This window comes from Heliangelus exortis, chromosome 1, assembly GCF_036169615.1.
Source record: "Heliangelus exortis chromosome 1, bHelExo1.hap1, whole genome shotgun sequence".
Lineage (NCBI taxonomy): Eukaryota > Metazoa > Chordata > Aves > Apodiformes > Trochilidae > Heliangelus > Heliangelus exortis.
In genome coordinates this window covers 83,201,509-83,223,087 of record NC_092422.1, presented here as the reverse complement: position 1 = coordinate 83,223,087, position 21,579 = coordinate 83,201,509, and the positions used below count along the sequence as shown (strand labels likewise).

The 21,579-nt window shown below is 38.6% G+C and overlaps 1 protein-coding gene across 3 annotated transcripts in view; it reads right to left on the bottom strand.

The window, feature by feature from the left end:
* Positions 1-443: 443 nt before the first annotated feature.
* PRRG1 (proline rich and Gla domain 1) overlaps positions 444-21,579 on the bottom strand; it is a 30,983-nt gene continuing 9,847 nt past the window's right edge. For 2 of the 3 annotated variants that reach the window (XM_071750780.1, XM_071750789.1), the window contains exons 2-4: positions 15,033-15,082; positions 13,029-13,189; positions 444-4,300 (exon numbers count right to left, since the gene is read on the bottom strand). In XM_071750780.1, coding sequence (XP_071606881.1) covers positions 3,776-4,300; positions 13,029-13,189; positions 15,033-15,042 — 696 coding nt within the window. In that variant the 5' untranslated portion in view covers positions 15,043-15,082 and the 3' untranslated portion in view covers positions 444-3,775. The remainder of the gene's footprint in view (positions 4,301-13,028; positions 13,190-15,032; positions 15,083-21,579) is intronic. The other variant, XM_071750797.1, reaches the window with a different exon arrangement.

Below are 21,579 nucleotides of genomic sequence, written 5' to 3'. Positions count from 1 at the left end.
AAATGTTACAAAGAATTTCTATAAACATATGCAAAAATGTTTAAATAGGATAATTTAATGTAAACCACACCCCTTTAAAATATGTAATACTGTAATCAGAGGTTATTTACATTCAGTGAAAACAGAACAATCTCTACTAATGCTAAATATCTTCTAAGCAAATAATTAATTTCCATATTTCTTAAAACAGTGACATTTACATCTAAATTAGGTTTAGTATATAAGTCATCTCAGTCCTAATACAAGATGAAATTCAATGTTACATTCAGAAGCAGGAAAGGCAGCATCCTGACTATTCATGTCATCAATCAAGACACTGCTGCATTCAGATTTGCAAAATCTTTAGAAAGGTACAACTACAAATTTACAATGGAGTTACAGGATAGGTAAAACTAAGTGATCTAGAGGAAAAAAAAAAAAAAAAAAAGCGAGCTGTATAAAACCCCAGTACAAACAAAACTTTATTTTTCACTCAGATTAGAAAAATGAGCCACAAGACAAAGCTATTTTCCCACATTTCACAAAAAAGAACAGAGCATTTTCTAGTTTGACATTACAACATGGAGAAAGCTCATGTCTTAGAGCAAATACATTTGGATAACTGTTGCACACAAGTTTTTGTTTAATTATGAAATTTATTCACCAAGACACAATTTTATAGTGCGCAACGGTGCTTACGTACAAGGAAAAGGCCTAGCCCAAGAAATTCAACTCAGATAATTTTAGATATTTGGCTGTGGTGTTTCTGGAAAGCCAAGCATCATTTTTGCATGGCACATAAAAGTATCGATAGGATACAGCAAAATATTCAACTTGGGAACCAGAAATATGAAGCCATTAAGTGTGATGGTGGAATATAAAGTTTTTTTTTGTTTGTTTTTTTTTAAAAAAAAAAAAAAAGAAAAAAAGAAAAGGCCAAGTAATCTAAAAAAATGACAGCTGCTTAATGATCTAATGTGAAATGGGTGATCTCCACGCATGTCCTACAGGGAAGTCTTGTATCCAAACATTGAAAGTTACTGCTAAAACTGCCAGCTGTGCTGGCAGGCACAGAAGATGCCAATATGGCATGGACACTGAAATACCACTTCTTTTTGAGGTGGTTCCTGCATGTTGAGATGAGGCACTTTGTTTTGGTAATGTCTGCCTAAAGCAGTATATTAACTGTCACGCAGTATAAAAGGAGCTTTAACTTCTACAAGTGGCAATTCAGCACACAAAAGAGCTAAAGCCACTTCAAAAGAAAAAGTCAGACAGTCCAAGAACAAGACCCAGGCAATTCTTACCACAAGTGCCTAAAAGATATTGTACTTTTCTGCCCAATATCTTTTTTAAACAATAAACATAAACAAGAGGGTTTGGGTTGTGGTTTTTTTTGACAACAATTTGGCCTCGAGTTCATCTATTAACTCCATTACAACTTGCTTTAGCAACTGAAGATTTCCAGTAGACAACTTAGGCAACCTGCCCTTTGCCAAAAATGGAAACATAAAATTAATCAAAATATTTCCTTCACTGGTCAATACTTCCCATCAAATTCTTACAAAAGTGTGCTCATCCACACACCCATGTATATCCACACATTTCTTTTCAGCAGCTTTCCGTAAAATTCCTTAGGGAAAAGACAAGCCAAATCCCCATGAGACAGCAGACACCAGCACACATCCAGCATACCAACAGGGATATCAAATGGAGGGCACTGGCATTTCTTCTGGGGTCTTTGGAACAAGATGGAGTTTGGGTTTCTGTTCTAAGAAATGCAAGATTACACAGTAGTTCTTCAGGGTTAAGTAGATTTCAGTTGGCACTAGCTGACTAGTAGGTCACAGAATAGTATGAAAGCAAGTGCCATGCTACCTGTGTGGGGGGTGAAGAAAACTGAAATAAATATTCACAAGCTAAACTGAGCAATTAGCTTTTAAATCTTTTAAAGATCTCTGGTAGTGATAGGGCTAGGGGGAATGGATTCAAACTAGAGGAGCATAGATTTAGAGCAGGTTTTAGGAAGAAATTCTTCACCATGAGGGTGGTGAGACACTGGAACAGGTTGCCCAGGGAGCTGGTGGAAGCCCCATCCCTGGAAGCTTTAAGGCCAGGCTGGAGAGGGCTCTGAGGAACCTGATCTAGTGGGAGTTGTCCCTGCCCATATTGGGATCTGGAACTAGATGATCTTAAAGGTCCCTTCTAACCCTGAAAATTCAATGATTCTAAATTAAGCAGGGAATAAAGAATCACCACAATACAGATTGCACCAGCTTAACATCATCAGTGTCTAAACCAGGTGGCTGATATTTTGTCCAAGACTCTATCCTACCTGCACCAAGTTTGTCAGAAACCTGCTCTAGTATCGAAAAAGTCACTCCAAACTAATGCTTGGCACTGTGCCTGGGTTGTGCCCTTAGAAATCCAGCAGTGTGAATCCTCACAGTTCTGCCCTATGTCAGGTGCATTCCACAGCTCATCATTGGTGACAGCAGAGCCAAGCTGGCCACACAACTTCTGGAGCCAGCCTGGACTAACATGCTTCCCAGCACCTTTGACTTTGATGAGCACCTGTAACCTAAGAGCTCTGAAAAAAACCAACTTCTGTACACTGAGAACAGAACACGCTTTGAGAATTCATGTCATGGATAAAAACACTACACTGTTTTTGGAAACAATGAAAAATGTAAGCAGTTTTATTTTATTGCAGTGCATAGCCTTAACTTTTGCAACGGAAGAACCTTGTCAGAATGAATAAGCAACAAATGTATTTGGTTCTGGAAAAAAGTATCTACATTCTCTGCAGAGGATTTCTGTAGCCACCAGAATTTGAAGAAAGGGTTTTTATTTCATAGTTGGGGGGGAAAAAAAAAATGTCACACACACACACACCTAATGGTTTCAATTTTTTTCCTTTTTATGAAGGAAAGGAATACCTTTGGGTTTATGTGTTCATGGAAAATATCCTGGTCCCAGTCAATACTATGATCAGGATTTCATCCACTCTTGAGTATTTCAGCATTTCATTATTAACCATTGCATGAACTTTCAAGTTCTGAAGCCAACACGCACACTTCTTACCTATAGAATACACAAGTAAAAAAAGACAGGAATACAGCAAGGAAAGGCAGAATACAGACAGAAAAGTACACTATTAAATCTAGTAACTACTGTCTTGAATTGTTAGCTTCTAAACATTTATACACCTCTACTACTAGGACTCTGAAATTATTGCTATTATGCCATCATACTCTAAGGAGATGCTGGTTTGAACACCAAGGCATACATACTGCTTCTCAGCCTTCTGAGGGCCCAGGATGGGGTGCAGCATGTAACAAAAATCCAAGTGAGAAAAAGTAACCAACCAGACAAGAGGCAATAACGCCAAATCAGACCTCTTTAGCCTAACTATCTATAATGCTGCTTAAGGACTCCCTGTTTTAGGCAATTCTGACAGTTGGCAGAAAAAAGGGGAAGGGGATCCCATGTATCTTGTGAGGAATATGGACAGTGTTCAAAATAAAACAAGTGACATCCCTCAAAGCAGAAGAACTTTTGAGAAGCATGACAGAGCACCACATTTGCACCTGCATTACATTCTCAACACAGATTCCTTCTCTTTTAAGACCTGCTGTAGAGGAAAAAAATCCCAAACCCATAGAACAAGTGAATCTAAACCAGAAGTGAAGTTCATTGTACAAGTCCATTAAATTACAGAAATGCATAATAAGCCCAGATAAAGTGCTACAAAACAATTAGTAACTTGTGAAAAGTCAGTATCATTCTTCTTGCTTTACTTAGTGTTGGTGACAATAGGAGAGAGTGCAATGGCACTGGCTGAACTGGAATTCACAATGTCTTCGTACTGGGGGGGCGGATCTAAATGTTGTTCAGTTTCACTTCTCCTCAAACTGATCTCACCAGTGGCTTCCTCATATGAAGGAGGAGGATCACAGTTTGAGAGCCTTGTGGATATTGAGTCTGACCGTCCATCCATATAGCTTAGACCTCCTGGAGAGAGCCCACTGACTTCATACATTTCCTCCTGTGGGGAATGAACAATGCTGAGAGGCGGTGGAAGGGGCCCTCTGCCATCAGCCACTGCACCGTCACCCATCGCTTCGTGGGCTCCCCTATGCACGTACACCGACTGTCTACGCGTTTTCTTTTTAAACAGGCATCTCCATATGACAAAAATGACAATGAGGATAATGAAAAGGCCAATGATTAATGGGAATGCAAGGTAAAATGAATACCAGTTATGTCCTGTGTTACTTTCTCCCTGAAGTCCATTTTTGTAGACTTTCCAGAACTCCTTCTAGAAGAGCAAGACAGGATAAGTCAGAAACTATAAGACAGTTAAAAGGAAATCATCACTGTTATCAAGTTATTTTAAATGAATGAGAAAAAACAAACTTACAAATACTGACAATTAAAATAAAAACTGGTGTAGATAAGCACACGCAATAAACTTTCAAATTTTCTTCTGATGTGGTTTGTGATAGAAAAGGATGGTTTTTTGTTTGGTTCTTTTTTTTTTTAGAACAACCCCTCACTGCTTTTGCCTATACCTGCAATTTATATTAACAAACCTGTAGCACAGACAGGAGTTAGCTAAGAAATCTAATCAGTATGTGCATCAGCTGCCTGGTGAATAAAAAATTTTCAGCACCAATCACAGGTTTTTGTTTATTTTAAAATTGTAATTATATACTAATATATTTAGAGAGGGAAATACTGTTTCAGAATGACAGATCATTTTGGCAAAGCACAACTGTGTTGTACTGTCATCTCGTAATTTAGACTTCCCCCACCCTCTGGCTCATAAAGCAACTGTTGTCAGCTTATTTTGAGTTAATTCAGGTCCTCTGTTTATAGCTAAAAATTGCTTCAGCAGTATGAAAATATTACATGTCTTATTATATTCTAGAAACTTTGACAACACAGCTACAGATAAATGGAACAGAAAATGAAAAGTGAAAATATGAACAGGGTAAAACAAAGATGAAGGGGGACAACAGCACTTGACAGTACTCTTTGCTGTATTAATACAGACAAGCAGGAATACAAAGATTGTGTCACCATACAATTTTCTCTGAAGTGAATATTATGAAAAGATAGTGCAAAGAAAAGCATACTCTACCTCAAAAAAGCATCCTCACCTTTAAGATCTCTACTGCTAAGAAACATGTCCACTGTTTTATAGCCATGCATAAGGAAAAAAGATAGAAACCCCAATCCATGCCAGAAACTCTAATTCTTTACTTTCCTTAAAAATTGGAGACCTGATTCACTCGTATTCATGCCATCATCTATTTTGAATGATAACACACATCTCACATGCAAGTATTTATGAAATACTCACCAGATAAAACTGACATGATCACTGCTCACTTATTAGTAAATACATATTCAGACTGCAGAATGCCTGACTTTGTGCACACACAAAGCAGACCCATCCTTTATTTCAGTTTAGAACTGCTGGCAAATGATCAGCATTAAACAGATAATGCCATTGAACTGATTTCAGAGGCAGAATTGCTCCTTCTCAGGTAGAGACCAAGCTTGTGTGAGCCAGGCCCTGACCCCACAGGCAAAACACACACTCACAATGCTCCTGGATCAGAATTTACTAAAAGTAAGATCAATGCCATGTGCATGAAACAACTGTTTTCCAGGTAGTTGGCTGCTATTTATTTATTCATTTATAATTTTTTTTTTTTTTGTGTATGGGGGGTTTGGTTTTGTTTGGTTGTTTGGGTTTTTTTGTTTTAAATACAAATTCAGTTGTTCTTATCCCTATAGTCAGTGTAAGTTTAAAACAAACAAACAAACCACAAAAAAACCCAAACCAAAAACCAAACCAGAAGCTCCAAAAAAAGCTATTAATTCCTATGGCAAACCAGGATTAGGTCTTTCTCCTAAATTCCAAGGCTTGATGTCAAAGCAGGACATCACAGTGGCCCCCTCTGAGGTGAACCCAAGTCCAAATCATCTAAGATAAGTAGCTGTGACCTCAAACAAAGTAAGCAAGTCTTGGAAGATGCACTAACCTCTCTAAATGCTTCTCTACAAAGGCCTTCCTTGATGCAGTTCCACAGTAAATCCCAGATCAACTGTGTTGACTTTAGAGAAACATTTGAGGGGAAAAACTAGCACTAAAAAATTAATTCAGGTGCACAACTGGCATCTCTGCATGATAAAAGCAGACAAAATCAAACAGACCCACGCCTCCCTATCAGATAATTAGGGAGATTTGTTACCTATTACCTTTCTTCCTATTTTTAATACCATTAACTAGATTTTTCAGTGCAATAAATAATAATCTCAACTGAAAAAGCAGAAAAAGAATCATCAGCTGTTATCTGTACTGAAACCAAGCTTCACACTTCACTGTTCTGCTGCCTCAACAGAAGCAAAGGAATAAAATGGTACAATGTATGATGTCAAGGCCAAAGTTGCAAAAATCTACTGAAATTCATCAAAAACACCATGCAAGGGTGTATCATTTTAAAGGCTCTGTGGAGGAAAAAGGTAGTTTTGCTGAAAAAGAGGAAATCACCCTTTTCTTTTAGCAATTTATTTTGTGTTGCAGACTGCAGAGGAAATGCACTCTTCCCCATTATAAGGGCAGTAAGTCGTGACTGGATTTTAGTAATGTTTCCATCTTACTTTTAACTCAGTTCTATCTGCTGGAGGAAACATCACGTACCTTCTTCAGAAAGCTGAAAAATAAGCATTGCTCCTCGTCAGTCATGTCAAAGCAGCAGAAAAGCTGTCTTCCCAGAGTGGCAGACAATTAGTTCAGAATAGTGTGTGTAGCTGGGGGAGATGTTCAAGTTGAGGTGTGACCAGACAGGTGCATAAAGAGCTTAAGGTAAGAGTTAAAACTGCCTTAATGAAACTGGTTTGGTATCCACCTCCATTTGCACACAAGGCAAGGCAAATTCCAAGCTGGAAATTTATGCCCCCCTGTCAAAAACTACAGTGCTTAACATCTAAGACTGTCTTACAGAGACAGTAACGAAGTTCTGAACACAGGTGAAAAATACTATGAAAAGAAATGCTTATTTAGTAATTAAAAAAAAAAAAAAAAAGCTTTCTTTACATTTTCCTCTTTAAGAAGAGGAAAAACCCACCAACCAAAAACTTAGTAGTGTACTAAAGCCAGGGTTTCCAGCTTCCATTTTTGCAAGTCAAATCTCAAAGAGAAGCACAAAACCTGATAGTTCCAGACTGACAGGATTGACTGGAACTGCAGGAAATTAATACTTCAAGTTGTGCAGCTGCCAAGAAGCTCCCCCTTGGCCCTGTTATCCCACAGCTACACTGCACTGTGAAGTAAAGGCTCAGGAGAAGGACAAGCCACCTAGTAAAACGCAAAGCATGCCCCCAAAAAACTACAGAAAACTTGAATTTGTACAAACTGCTAAGCAATTAAATCAAGAAGGGGAAATACTACCTAGGAATTAGCTGTAGAACCCGTATAGAGCTCAAGAGTAATTTATAAGTTGGAAAACTCACGGAACAAACACCCTTTCCATAGCTGCTGGTGTCTTAAAACCAACAACAAAAAGGACTTTTTTTATTAACTTATGATTTATGAAGAGGACACTCCAGTAATCATTTACCCTTGAGCACCGTTCTCAAGGTGGAAAAAACCTTAAAAGGCTGCAAAACTAAGTTAAGCAGGCTACAGAATCAGATAATCACAATGAAAAAGACTTGGAAAAAAAAAATCAAACATATATTCCCACCAAGAACTACTTTTCTGACTGTTTCTTACTGCTTTGGCAAATCCACTTTGAAATAACCAAAAGGAATTCTCAAAGGCATCCCACACAAAGACAGCTACAGCCAATTTTCCAGATTTTTGTTCCCCTTTTATTTCTAATACTTCTCAAAACAGAGTCAGGATCAGTCTGAACACTGAATCAACTAAGGGCTTCACATGAAAGTTAAGAGACTCACACCCTGCTGAGAATTTCAGATGAGGCCTTTACTACATTTGGCATGAGGCTGTTAGCCTCAAATGATTCTTGGTCAATTGTCTGACTTGTTTTAAAGGTGAACTAATAATATGACAGAAGACTGCTTAGTATTCAGCAGGTAAAGGACACGAACAAAGCAATAATGGGAAGCTCAAAGTACCTGCTACACTGTTTTCTTCTGGTCTGCCCATAATTTCAGGTGGCAGGAAAAGATTTCCTTATTCTCTTCTGGGTACTTACACAGCATCCATAATTAGACACAGACTGATGCTAGACATTTTGCTTGATCACCTAATTCTAGACCTGGTGCTGACAAGTTTCAAGTTGTTTGCTAAACTTTTTAGTAGTTTGTTTGCTAAAACACAGCTATACGAGAACCTGCAACCTATATAATACTTGAAATTTGTGGAAAATTTGAAACACAAGACCTGCTACTTTGAGAATTCAGTATAATTTAAAATAAAACGACTTAAAGGAAATAAAATTAATATCAGTTCTCCAGTCACACCCATCTACTTTGCACAATAACCTTTCAACAAATCTTGGAGACTCCCAACAAGCTGTTATAACTGATCAGTGACAGACAACATACAGTGCTGCCTGCAGTACAAATAATAAAAAAAATCTGTTACTACGAATAGACAGTTTTTCTAAGATCAGACCCAGGGCTCACCTAATCCTCAGTTACCTTCTCTCTGGCAACAATCATTAGAGACTGCCAAAAGAAGAGTTCAAACACAAGTAGCCAGTAACACTCTCCCTGCTTCCACATACTTTTACTTCAAGAACTTCCATTAGCCACGAGCTGACCCCTTTTATTCAGTGGTCCCAGATTGATTTATCTTCTGTTCATCTATAGCGTTGTTCTCTGAACCTATATAACCTTTTAGCACCCAAGACATCCTATGGCAAGGAAATCCACAGCTCTATTATCTGTGGTGAGATGAGATGTTTCTATTTGCTATGAACCTGCACCTTCTGCACTTTCTTTGAGGCACTCTTAAGATTTCCTGCCAGAAGGATGGCAAGTGACTGACCTCAGTTCAGTCTTCATGCTTCTCACAGGTATTGTTACATATTCCTTGATTTAACTTTTATCCAATCTATTGTTGTTACAGAAGTCTTTTTGTATCTGTGGTCAGCTGTCACACTTCTCTGGTCCCCTAGTCCTTCCCCAGCTACTATCTTTTTAGAAGATAGATCAGAGCTATATGAGCCATATGTATATGGCACATTCAAGATGCAGGTGTGCAGTGACAATTACGTTCTCTGTTTTGGTCTCTACTCCTTTCTTTGGATTCTTAACACTCAGGTATTTATTTTGCTTTGGTTTTGTTTGACTGCTGAGCATTAAATTCAAGTCTTAATAGATTCAAATTCAGATCCTGTTCCTGAGTTCTGTTCAGAGCCCATCATATTTGTATAATGAAAATTCCCTTTCCCCCCTGCATGCATTACATTTGTCAACACTACATTTCATATTCTCTTTTACCCACAAAGTCCTGAAAATTCTTCCCTGTTGAATTCAGGCTTACTAACATAATACTATTACTTTTATAATTAACTTTATAATTTTCTTTAACAATTCTGAACCTGTCAAAATCCCCAAGCCCCCACAATATTAAAGGCATCCCATATTTCATACACATGCTAATTTCCAAGAAAAACTGATGCATCAAAAATTGAGGGAACTGCTTGATGTTATTTTAATATTAGAAATCCAGATGTTGTACACCTCCCCAGAAGACTGAAGAAAACGAGAACCAAGTGGACAAGATAAAAAGTACAAGTTGCACAAAACAAAGATACAATGAGATAGGTAATTCCTACTGGAATTCCAGAATTCTATCTGTGCTATGGAATCATTGCATCTTTGTTACTCTGAACATACTATTATCATGACCCTAGTCTACTGCATCTATTTCCTTCCTCTGAGACACAGAAGTCTTACTAAGTGGCTGTAAGGACGGATACCTGCTGGGGAACAATGGACTCAATAAAGCCCAAACAAAGGAGGCTGGTCAGGCATGACTGCACATTAACAGAGTCTGCTCCTTTAGCAAGCTACCAGCAAGAGAATTAAGCAGCCAGGCAAAAAGGATACAGTAGCATAAATGGATAAAGGGTCAAGACTTTGTGGGAAGCTCCTTCTCCACTGTGACACAAGGGCTGTGGCAAGAGTGGAAATGTAACTATTCCTATTTTAATTTTTCCTCAAAGAAGTCTGCAAGGGAAATGCTATCTACCAAAACACAAAATGTTCCTGAGCTGAGAATAAGAATCTGAAGTGAGTGGCACCATGTTTAGGCTATGCCTTCTTCAGTGGCTTCATCTTCCAGTGCTACTTAAGCAAAAGTATATTGTGCTAGAATTTTACACAAGTATTCCCATTGTAAACATTATTCTTAATTACACAATAAGCCATCATTAGGAATGTCCACACAAAGTCAATTTTGGAAAGTAAAAAATGTGTGTGCATAACCTTTAAAGCTTCAGAATGAAGCTTTGAAGAGACACTACACATCCTACTACTTTGTTTTAATAAATTGGAAATATCTCATTCCAATCTTAATCCATCTCCTCAGGTATGACCTCCAGCACAAAGATGCCAAGAACTTAAAATGCTCAGTATGTCTTTACAGTAACATTGCTACTTTCTGATGTAGCCACTGAAGAGTGGAACACAATATCTGTGTAAATTCTGGAAGATATCTGCAATGCTCCCTGTGCTACTTCATCCATTAACTATTAGCCTTTCAAGTACAATTTGTGCAAAAATACAAATGGGATAGGAGCTTTTTTTGAAAATAAGTTTTCTGAGTCATATTTTCTAGTACCTGCTTTTCACTTTAGATCTGTCCTCCAATTCATTCCCAATTTAATATGTCTGTCTTAAATTAAAAAAAAAAAATTCCTGATTCTATTGCATTAAATAGGTCAGATGCCACCATCAAAAACCTGTGTGCCATATTTATTTGTTGGGAAACAATATAAAATATATTGGGTATGATATGCAGCTATTGCTTTGCAAAGCCATTAGCCCACAAGCTTCTTTTAGTCAGAGAAGCACACTTAGGCAACAATTTTGTGTGGGCAGTATCTGCTTCATTCCCTCCAAGTTCATGTATAACACATGGTAGCACTGAAACTACTATTCTTCCCATGTTTTACATCACTGCTATTTAACAATACTCTCTGAGAACCTGCAGATTTTAGCCTGAAGAAGGGCACTAGTCTTTCCTTACATTTATATGATTAATAATGTGTGCACTGAACACTTTGGCCAGCTACATCAGTATCTAAGATTTGAAGGTGTATTTTAAATGGAAAGCTTTTTGAGTTGCTCACCCATTTCACGTGATCAAGCTCTTCCAGATGGACTAAGGTAAGGGACGACTTGTACCCTGTACTTCCATATATTCCCCATATCAGTCCCAATCCCATAATTTCTTACAAGAATTAAAACTGTATGTATGGTGTCTTCACTAAGGGAAAGTCCTGCCTGACTAATTTGGTGGCCTTTTACAGTGCGGTCACAGCCTTGGGGGACAAAGGGAGAGCAACAGAGGTCATCTTCCTGGGCCTGTGCAAAGCATTCAACACTGTCCTGAACGAGTCTGATCTTTAAACTGGAATGGTATGGATTTGATGGATGAACCACTCGTTGGATAAAGAATTGGGTGGATGGTTGCACCCAAAGAGTTGTGATCAGTGGCTCAGTGTCCAATGGAGATGTGTGAGGAGCGCTGTTCCTCCAGGGTCAGTACTTGGACCAGTGCTGTTTAACATCTTTTTCAGTGACAAAGGTGGACAGAGGAATTGAATGCACCCTCAGCAAGTTTGCTGATAACCCAAACTGTTTGGAGAAGTCAGCATGCTGGAGGGAAGGGAGTCAACTCGCTGCCATCCAGAGGGACCTTGATGGGCTCAAGAAGTGAGCTGGTGACAACTGAGTGAAGTTCAACAAGGCCAAGTGCAAGGTTCTGCAGCTGGGTCAAGACAATCCCATGCAGGAAAATACAGGTTGGGAGGAGAAAGGATTGAGGACAGCCCTGAGAATGACTTGGGGATGGTGGTGGACAAGAAGCTTAAGATGAGCCATTAGTGTGTGCTTGCAGCCCAGAAAGCCAACTGGGTCCTGGGCTGCACCAAAAGCAGAGACAGCAGTGAAGGGAGGTGATTCTCCCCCTCTGCTCTTGTGACACCTCACTTGGGAGTACTGTGTCCAGTTCTGGAGTCTACAACATAAGAAGGACACAGAGCTCCTGGAACATGTCCAGAGGAGAAACACTGAAATGCTGAGAGGGCTGGAGCACCTCCCTTATGAAGACAGGCTAAAGAATTTGAGGTTGTTCAGCTTGGAGTAGAGGAGGCTCCAAGGTGACCTTATAGTAACTTTCCTACATCTGAAAGGACCCTACAAGAAAGCTGGGGTAGAGTTTTTTACCTGGGTGTATAGCAAGGGGACAAGGGGACATGATTTACGACTTGAGAGGGGACATTTAGGTTAGACATCAAGGAAAAAATCTTTCCTGTAAGAGTGGTGAGATGCTGGAACAGGTTGCCCAAGGAAGCTGTGACTTCCCTGGAAGTGTTCAAGGACAGGCTGGATGGGGCTTTGAGCAACCTGGTCTAGTGGGAGGTATGCAGGGGGGTTGGAACTAGGTGGTCTTTAAGGTCCCTTCCAACCCAACCCATTCTATGATTCTAATGATTCTATATATCCAAGTCGGCCTTAAGTGTGTGATGATGGCAGAACCAGTACACAGACTATTTGGGTAAACAGTGCTGCCAGAGAGATGACAGTTTTGCCCCCCTTTTCACAAGTGGGATTATTCATGTTCCTCTTCTTCCTAGCTGCCAATTTTCACAATGCTTGTGAGCATAATTTTCTTTGAGACTTCTACCCTCTTCAAATTCAGTTTAAAGAAACACGTCCAAAAAAACCAACACACCAAGTCTAATATAATATTGGAAAACACACAAGCATTCAGCACGACCAAAAATTCACTATCAGTACACCCCATCCTTCTTTAAATACACACCAAAACTTACCGTTTTTTCCTCATTTTCAAATGCTTCTCTTGCTTCTTCATAGCTACAGATTTCTTCTCTGCATTCATGCTCTATGTCACCTTGCCAGAATTCTTCAAAAAACGTGTTGGCTCTTGGGTATCTTTTTAACACAGAATTGGCTTTGTCCTCTGTTAAGAACACTGAAATGAGAGAAGAAACAGTGAAGGTTACTTCTAAAAGAGATGCAAAGCCTCATGCTAAAATTGCTCAAAGAAAATGTGTTTTTGAGAAATAAAGATCTTTTTCTAAGTTTTCCCCTTTATTTATTAGGATAATGCCTTTTCTGGTTTTGTTAATTGTTATAAGTAGTTGGGCCTGCAATTTCAGTTGTTACTCTGCTGTATGTCATAAATATGCAAAGGACCTCAATCCAGCAAAATCTTGTGTACTTAAATGACACTGAAGCTGGTGCCAAAGAAGACTGGTCAGATGAGACAGGCACATGCTCAGCTCAAGCAACTTCTTAAGCTAAAATGACACAGAACAAACAAATCCTGCTCATGACCATCCAAAAAGATGTTTGCAACTGCCTGGGGGCATCACACTCAGAATGCTTTGAGGTTTTTATATAAATGTTCATGAGTATTACCCATAGTGATACTCATTAGAACAACTACAGTCAAAGTTAAATCTTTACATTTTCTTAAGCAACTTTGAGGCAGACTTGCTCCCTTTCACTCCAGAAATCTCAACCAGCTGTGAAAAAGTGACCGTGTGGGAGGTGTGGAGAAAGTAACCTCTGTTTTCTTGAATCTTACACAAAATCTCAGCTCATTTGATGAATCAAATATAGCCACCCCAAAAGGCAACCAATGTTCTGACACTGGTGTTTTTTATTTGCTTTCCTTAGCTTTTTTGCTCGAGCAAGAGAGCTTGAAACAACCTCTTCTGATATTCCAAGCATTCCCTCAAGCTCCCTGTACTCAATGATTTTTATAGTAATATGCAGCAACCAGAACACTACACAACCCATCTGACTGAATTACCCAGGAGGTACATCTGCAGTGAATGATGCAGAAATTCTCCAAGTCTTTCAGGTCAGGAAGCAATAATGTCATGTCAGTTCAACACTGTTCTTGGGCTCTCATTGTCATCAAAAAGGGATAATTATTCAATGCACTGCCATACTAATACACTCATACTACTTTACTGACCTCTGCAATCATTTTAGCATTGGTTCAGATATAGTTATTCTGGGACTACCAATATGTTATGATGACAAATTCTCACTGTCTGCAGAAGGACAGGGATTAACTGCTTTAAGCAATCATTTATCTGTAATTTTATATGAATCAGTTTGCTTCTTTTTTCCTTAATCATCTGATTCTGAATTCTAAAAAAGGATGGCAGCAAGTATAAAAAGATGGTCGCTATACTTTTGCTTTTTCGTCAGACTGTGACTATCACTGAGGCTTTGTTTTCTTGACTCCTTACAAACACCCAAGCAGATTGAAACCACGACTAAATACTAGAAATAAACACTTAATTTTAAATTTGCAGCTGCAGCTACTGATAAATTTGAGTCTTTCTGGAGGTGATCTTAATAAAAGTATTTGGTTTGCTAAGGGCAGAAGGGAGAAAAATTATTTGAGCATTTATTTATAAAGCTTAAATGTTACTTCTGCTCTGAGATTCTGGGGTTACTGGGACACATGTAAGAACAATTAAACTTAGGTACTCAAGGCTGGAAATTCAGCTCTATGGTCTTCATTCTGCAGGCAGCCTTCACGGGCCCACAAATGAATTTGTGATGTTTACTATGGTCTGCATATAATATCTCTGTCAGAACAGTAGTATGATTCCAGTTCAGGTTAGTGTGGGCAAAGATCTGTATCATATCTAACACCAAAACCAGCTCAGTAGACGAGGACATTTCTTTGTTCAAACTGACTGGGATTTTGATTAGAGGGCAGTTTTGGGGGTTTGCTCACTTCATTGGGAGTAATGAAGAATGAACACTTATCACCAAATTGACAAACTTACCACTATCCATGATGATCCTTGTCAAGGCAGGGAACTTGCAGATATCAAGTCTGAAAACAAAGGAGGAAAAATCCTGTTAAGTATGTGAATTTGCATGAACTAGGAAGGTTCTCCTGACAGCCAAATACTGTAACATATATAAAAGTGTTGGAAACCCCATGGTCAAAATCAATGCCTCTTGATTTGCACCACTACTGCATGCAGACTGACTTCAGCAGCACAGAAATACTATCCAAGAAAAGATAACTCTTGGGAAAAGGTGAATGCTTTAACCTTTTAAAAAGCTTTCAATATTTAGAATATGCAAAAATACTAATATGAAATAGGAATGTGTATCTTTTTAAGTGAATCTGCAACCTCTGTTTTACTTAATTGAACCTGAAAGGTCATTATATTCTCCACTGTAATTACTAATACCTTCTCTAAGACTTAAATTCACTCTATAAAGATCAAGTCAACTCATTATCTTTAGTCTATGGATCAGATTTTTTGAAATCAGAATAAGCACTTGCAAATTCATTCAGAGTCTGCTACTGATTAAAACAGGAGCCTGCATAAAGTTCAAGTGCAGAACAAGACCTGTGATTTGGCAAAGAGACTAGCAATACAACCAGCCCTACAAGTACTTACACATCCTTTATACCTCATCTTGGAAGGAGAACAGACAAAAGATGCTCACAGTCAAGAAAGTGCCTGAAGCTTGTTGCAAACACCAGGCAACAAGAACTGCATCTGAAGGCAGCAATGGCAGTCTGAGTTTTCAGTTTCTTGGAGTCTTTATTAGTATGGGAAAAGTTAAGAAAATAAAAGCTTTCAGCAAATTACAAGAAAGGTGCAGCTGTCTGCCCGAGTTGGTACAACACCACAAGGTCAGTTTTTCTTAACAAATAAATTACCTTCTCCTAAAGGCTGGCATTAATTCTGCTCCAGAAGTCAGGTTCCACATCAACATAACATACTAATTTCCTCATTCTCTTCATAAAACCAAAACCTCAGAAACAAACCTCTCCATAAAAAAGTGGTAACTACATACAAAGGCTGGCAACAGCTGCTGTAAGAGAAGAGGGAAAGTAAAGACTTCCAACATGGCTCATGCCACACTGTAATTTGCCATACAAGAGCAGACTGATGGCAAAATGAATGGGGCTCTATCTATAAAGACATCCCAGTCTACAAACAAGATTGCAGGATTGTACAAAGATATGCAGGATGGAAGAGTAAATTGATTTTAAAAGAAGTTCATAAAATCTCTGTCAGGGCAAATAAATGTAAGTAAACAGAGGAGTTAAAAACACTCTTAAATCTCACCATTACAGCATTTAGCTTTTCATTTCTAAGTATTGCAGGGTAACAGAAGCAGAGAGCTTAAAAATAAGCTTCAGGATATATAACCCATTTCAATAGCCTGAATTTTTCTTAGCAGACTATGCAAAGACAAAACCGCCTTTGCCATTTGCTTCTTGAGTAAAGTTAAATTTTAGTGCCTTTTTCTGGGTAGTCACATTGTTACAACACAAATACCTGTGCTAAAGAAATAGCCAAGCATAAACAACAGGTCGTAAAGAAATTTGGCTATTGGTATGACTATTTCCCTCATCCATTACAAGGAGAGTTTCTTTTGCCATTTATTAGCCTCCAGTTTCAGATGGCTGCTTTTGCAACAGCCCCTCAAGTAAGATTCACAAACAAAACCTTTGAGTGTTCACTCCCTCTGTTCAGCTGCAGTAATTCAATGCACGAAATGCACCTTTCCAGGCTTCCCCTCTCTAATGGAGATTTTTTTTTCATTATACCAGCTAGTCTTTAATATTTCACCCTTTTAACAAACAACTTGGGGGGGGGGGGGGGGGGGGACATTTCAACAAGATTAAAAGAAAAAGAAAAAAAAAAAAAAGCCAAAAGCCAGGCACCAGCCACTTGGTACAACATGATCCTTAGGAATGAACACCAGAACACTGACATAAGCAGATGGGGAAGTTGGTGAAAACATTGAGAAAGAGAAGGAAAAAGAAAAACAAACAAACAAACAAACAAAATCACTAAAATCCCTCAAAACAAACTCACACTTTTTATTTTCTTCAGTAGAAACGGATGCAATTATATTATGAGCTTGTTATAAAATAAATACTTGCTGAACTGGCAGCAAAATGCAAACTGTTTCTTTCTACCCTTCCTTCCTTCATTACAAAAGGAAGAAACCAGTGTGTCCCTCTCTAGGAAATACCAATATAGTTTTCCAGTGACTGCAGTACAGAAACTTCAACAATCTACATTAGATTCTTACAGCAATTACAAGTATCCGGAGCTCTCTGGAACTAATTATGTCCATTTTCCTCAAAATGTGTGCGTTTTCTTATGCTCACTTGCCTTACCTCTCTGTACTTCCCCAGACAACTCCATTTCCAAGCTCTCAGATAAACCTGGCTATTTTCCTGCAATGACACCCAATACCCGCTGGGCCAGAGTCTGACTGAGGATAGAGGCAAAAGTTGCATGGCCACTACAGGGACATCACACTCACAGAACTGTCCCACAGCAGAGGCATCACTTGGATCTTTGCCCTTTGCTTAACACCCCTTTTCTAGTCCCCAGACCCAAACCTGGTTCAATACAACAACTGAAACCTGTAAAAGGGTTTTTAGGAGGAAAATGAAAACATTAAATAATTGCACAGGAAGACAGATAATTATCCGACTTCCATTTATTCAAAACATGTTATGTGCCTACCTAAATATCCCAGTCCCACCACATTTGGGTTTTGTATCATTATGTAAAAATAATACAGAAGGCTATAATTTTACTTGTAACAATCTGGTTCAAAAGAACTTTTTCCACAGGAAAAGCACACACAAGCATTTACATGGATTCAAACATGGGAGAAAGAGATTGATTTTTCTTTGAACAGGAAGTCTATGCTTTAAGGATATGGGAGAAGCTGTCATTTATTAAGTTTGGTTTGTTTGCAACTGCAAGGTTAGCCAGGGCATTTGGGTGAGAACAAAGATGGATGGAAACTGCTCTATTAGATAAAGACTTGTTACACCCAAGACTACATGGGACAAGAATAAGAGCGAAATAGAGAACTGGAAAAATAAACCCCTCTGCTTTGTAGATGCTATCCAACCACACCATTTAAAATATTATCATTAATGTTGACTCAAAACCACAGGCCAGAACACTAAGAGAAACCTGTACTTAGCAAACTGCCATTATGTCTTAAATTCAGCAAAAATCCATCATCAGTCATAGAACCAGCATGTTGAGTATGGCTCAAACACCCCCGTTAGCAGAGAGAATGTGGTTCCTCATGACAGAACTTAAAGTGGCTGAGACTGATCTCTAAGCTTCTGCCTCAACTTCATTACCCTTTCTTTAAATTAATGAGGTTTTTTTTCTGTGCTAAAGCTATAAGAGTATCTGGCTGCTTATTCTCTGGTTATGGCCAGGCTCCTGGGGTTCAAAGCTGGAGCTGCTGTAAGTTAAGACATCTCTTCCTTTCTCTCACCTTCAAAATCAGACAAAAACAATCTCCCTATATATACATTTGGTCAGCAAGGCAACTGGGAGGAGAAGCAACAACACTTTCCCTTTGGCATTTCATTGATGGGTTTCACAGTTTTCAAGTTCATGGGGACCATCTGGGGCAGTTCCTGGGAGGCCTAATCAAACATTTAAATAACTATCACCATGTCTTGGGAATTCAAATTTGTTGTATTTACCTTGATAATTCCTTGAAGTGTTGACATAACAATAATCAGTTTTTGTCTTTTTTTTTTTTTTTTTTTTTTCAAGTGGGAATGGTGAACTATTAAATAAAGCTTTTACAGTAGGATGTGTTTTCATCCTGATTTTGTTTGGAAACAAAACTAAGGATACTTAATGTTACTTATCAATTCTACTTTATGCCTCCTCCTGCTGATACTTTTTAACTAAATCTGACACTGGGATGTCTTCTGTGCTACCACGAGCTTTCCACAAAAATCAATGATCAAGAAGAAGAGAGAAAATCCATTAACTTTCTCACTGAGGTAAAGGTGATGTTTAACATAGGCAGAATTATCTCAGGAAATTCTGCTCCTTTGGCAGCTATAAATCATTACCCATTTTCAACAGCAGAAAGTATGTAGTCAGAAAGCATACACTGTACTCAGAACCAGCCACAGTCTGTACAGACTTGTGCAAGCTAGTAAGTAAAAAAAAAAAAAAAAAGTTGAAGAGATCATAATAGGGAAAGAACACAGCACATAAGACATGTCAGAATATTGTGGTGATCTGGGCTAATGACTGGGTCACAAGAACAAGCCTGTTAGAGAATGGAGAAGAACTCAGATTAATAAAAATACAGAAGAGCTGAAACCCAAAACAGGAAATCAGATCCATTAGAGTTGTGGTACTCACTAACCTATTACTGTTCAAGTATCAGCTTCCAAATCACACGCAAATTGTCAGCTATTTTGATACTATCTGTTCCCCCTTAGCCTTTAATAGCTGGGTTCTTCAACTGAAGCAAGTACAGCAGGCATGAGTAATAACCTCTAAGTGCTGTGTACTATCTCTGTCCATGACTATGCTCACATTAGACAGGAATGCAATGCAATAGGACTTTGGGGTAGCTCTGAAATGGTTCCATGAGCTGAATACTATGTGGCCATGGGACTGCAGCAGGCATGCTCTTGGAAGGTATGTTCTGGTTTACTTTCATCCAAGAACGACTTGGTCAGACTGCTTTGAAATGATTCAGCAACACAAAGCAAAGTACAGGAGGAGGTGCCAGCTGGGAGTTTTGCTTCCTAAGAACACTCCTACTCTGAGCCAAAATGCTACTGCAGGTACACCCAGTGTGTACGGTATGACTATGCTCAAATTACTACCAAGCTGTGAGGAAGCAAGCTCTGGATAAACAATTCCCCAGCAATCTACCAAAGGTTGTTACAGGGTGAGAGAAAATGTCTGGCAAAATTTCCTACAAAATGACTTGGACAAACAAATTGACAAAAGCAGAGCTAGCGTGAGGCTGTCCCTCAGACAAAAATTAAGTGCTGGGAAGCTAGTTAGGAGGAATGCCTCCCAACCAGCACCTGCCTGAGGCATCACCCAAACCTACCAGGCTTACACAAACCCACCAGGCCTACCAACAGTGTAGTTTAGAGGAAACATCCAAAAGCTAAAACCCAAAACACTAAACAAACGAACAAACCCCCAACAACCCAGAAACAAACAAAAAAATCCTCCCCACAGTGAAAGAGATTGCTAAAGCAGTCTACGTGCTTGTCTCTTGGCTTCAAATGCTGTGTTTTCACTGTGGAAATCAAATACTGCAGAGCATGCACAGGATACCACAAAGCCCAATTTAAGAGCCAAAAACATAACAGGTGAGAGTGTTTGCTCAGAAATGCCAGAAAAAAAAGAAAGAAAGAAAAAAAAGACAGATACATCTGATGTGGGAACCAGGAAAAAACCCAGCCTGCCCTTAACTCTCTCAAAAAACTCCACGAACAAAAAAAGCACAGTCTCTCCCTGAGACTGAAAACCTGCAATTAAAGCCAATAAAATTAACCTCCAATTTATGATCATCATTACAACTATATTCAATAACTCCCTCTCAAAAATCTGTTACTAGCTTCTAAAATAATAAAGTAACACACAAAGTCAATACACAATAAGCCAGGGAAACTACATTATGATCCTTCTGGCTCATGGTTACAGGTGGCTGAAGTTTTAAATAATGTATTGATAAATTTTTATATGACACTAGTAAAGCAACAGCTGCTTATTGAATATCTGTCATGTTTTTGTTTTTTTTAATTTATAGTAAGAGAAAGTAATCAATGGGCCTACTAGAACTTCTCAAGGAAAAAAACTACATGAACTGTACCAGAATTGCAGCAGACTGTTTTTGTAGCATGTCTGCACTCACAACCTTCCTAAATTAGAAGCAACTTTGAACACACATTTTATTCTCTTCCCATATTTAGTACCCCTGCTTTCATGGAAATGAAATGTTTGCATGGATTTTGTAAAAGATGAGCAAGCCAACTTTCATTTTGCAGCTCACATCTCCTCATGCTTTACACAACTGAGCAACATTACTCAGAAGCTCTGGACCTCAGTTGGGAACTGGATTGCATACAGATTTAAAAATATGTTCTGCTCTTATTTAAAAAATAAAAATAAAGAAGAGTTAAGCATTTAAAGAATCCTTTGTGGTTAAATAGTCACTGTGTAACAAACCACTCAATTTAGAGGAGGCAGACATTCAGCAGGTCTAATCATAACACAATCTGTCTGGAAAAGTTAGTCCCTCAGCTATATACCTGTGACCAGAAAAGAGAAGGTAAACACATTACAGCTAATCATTATTTTTCACAGCACTAAAAACAGGAGGGTACCCACTGGCCTAAACTGACACAGATGTAAATACATGAAAGGACTGGATAGTACCTAAGTTACAGAAATCGCTGTCATAAGATGCTGTTCAGAATAAAAGTAGAGGTATGTTTAAAAAACAGAGGATATTCATAAATGGGGGAGAGATTTGTTAACTGCA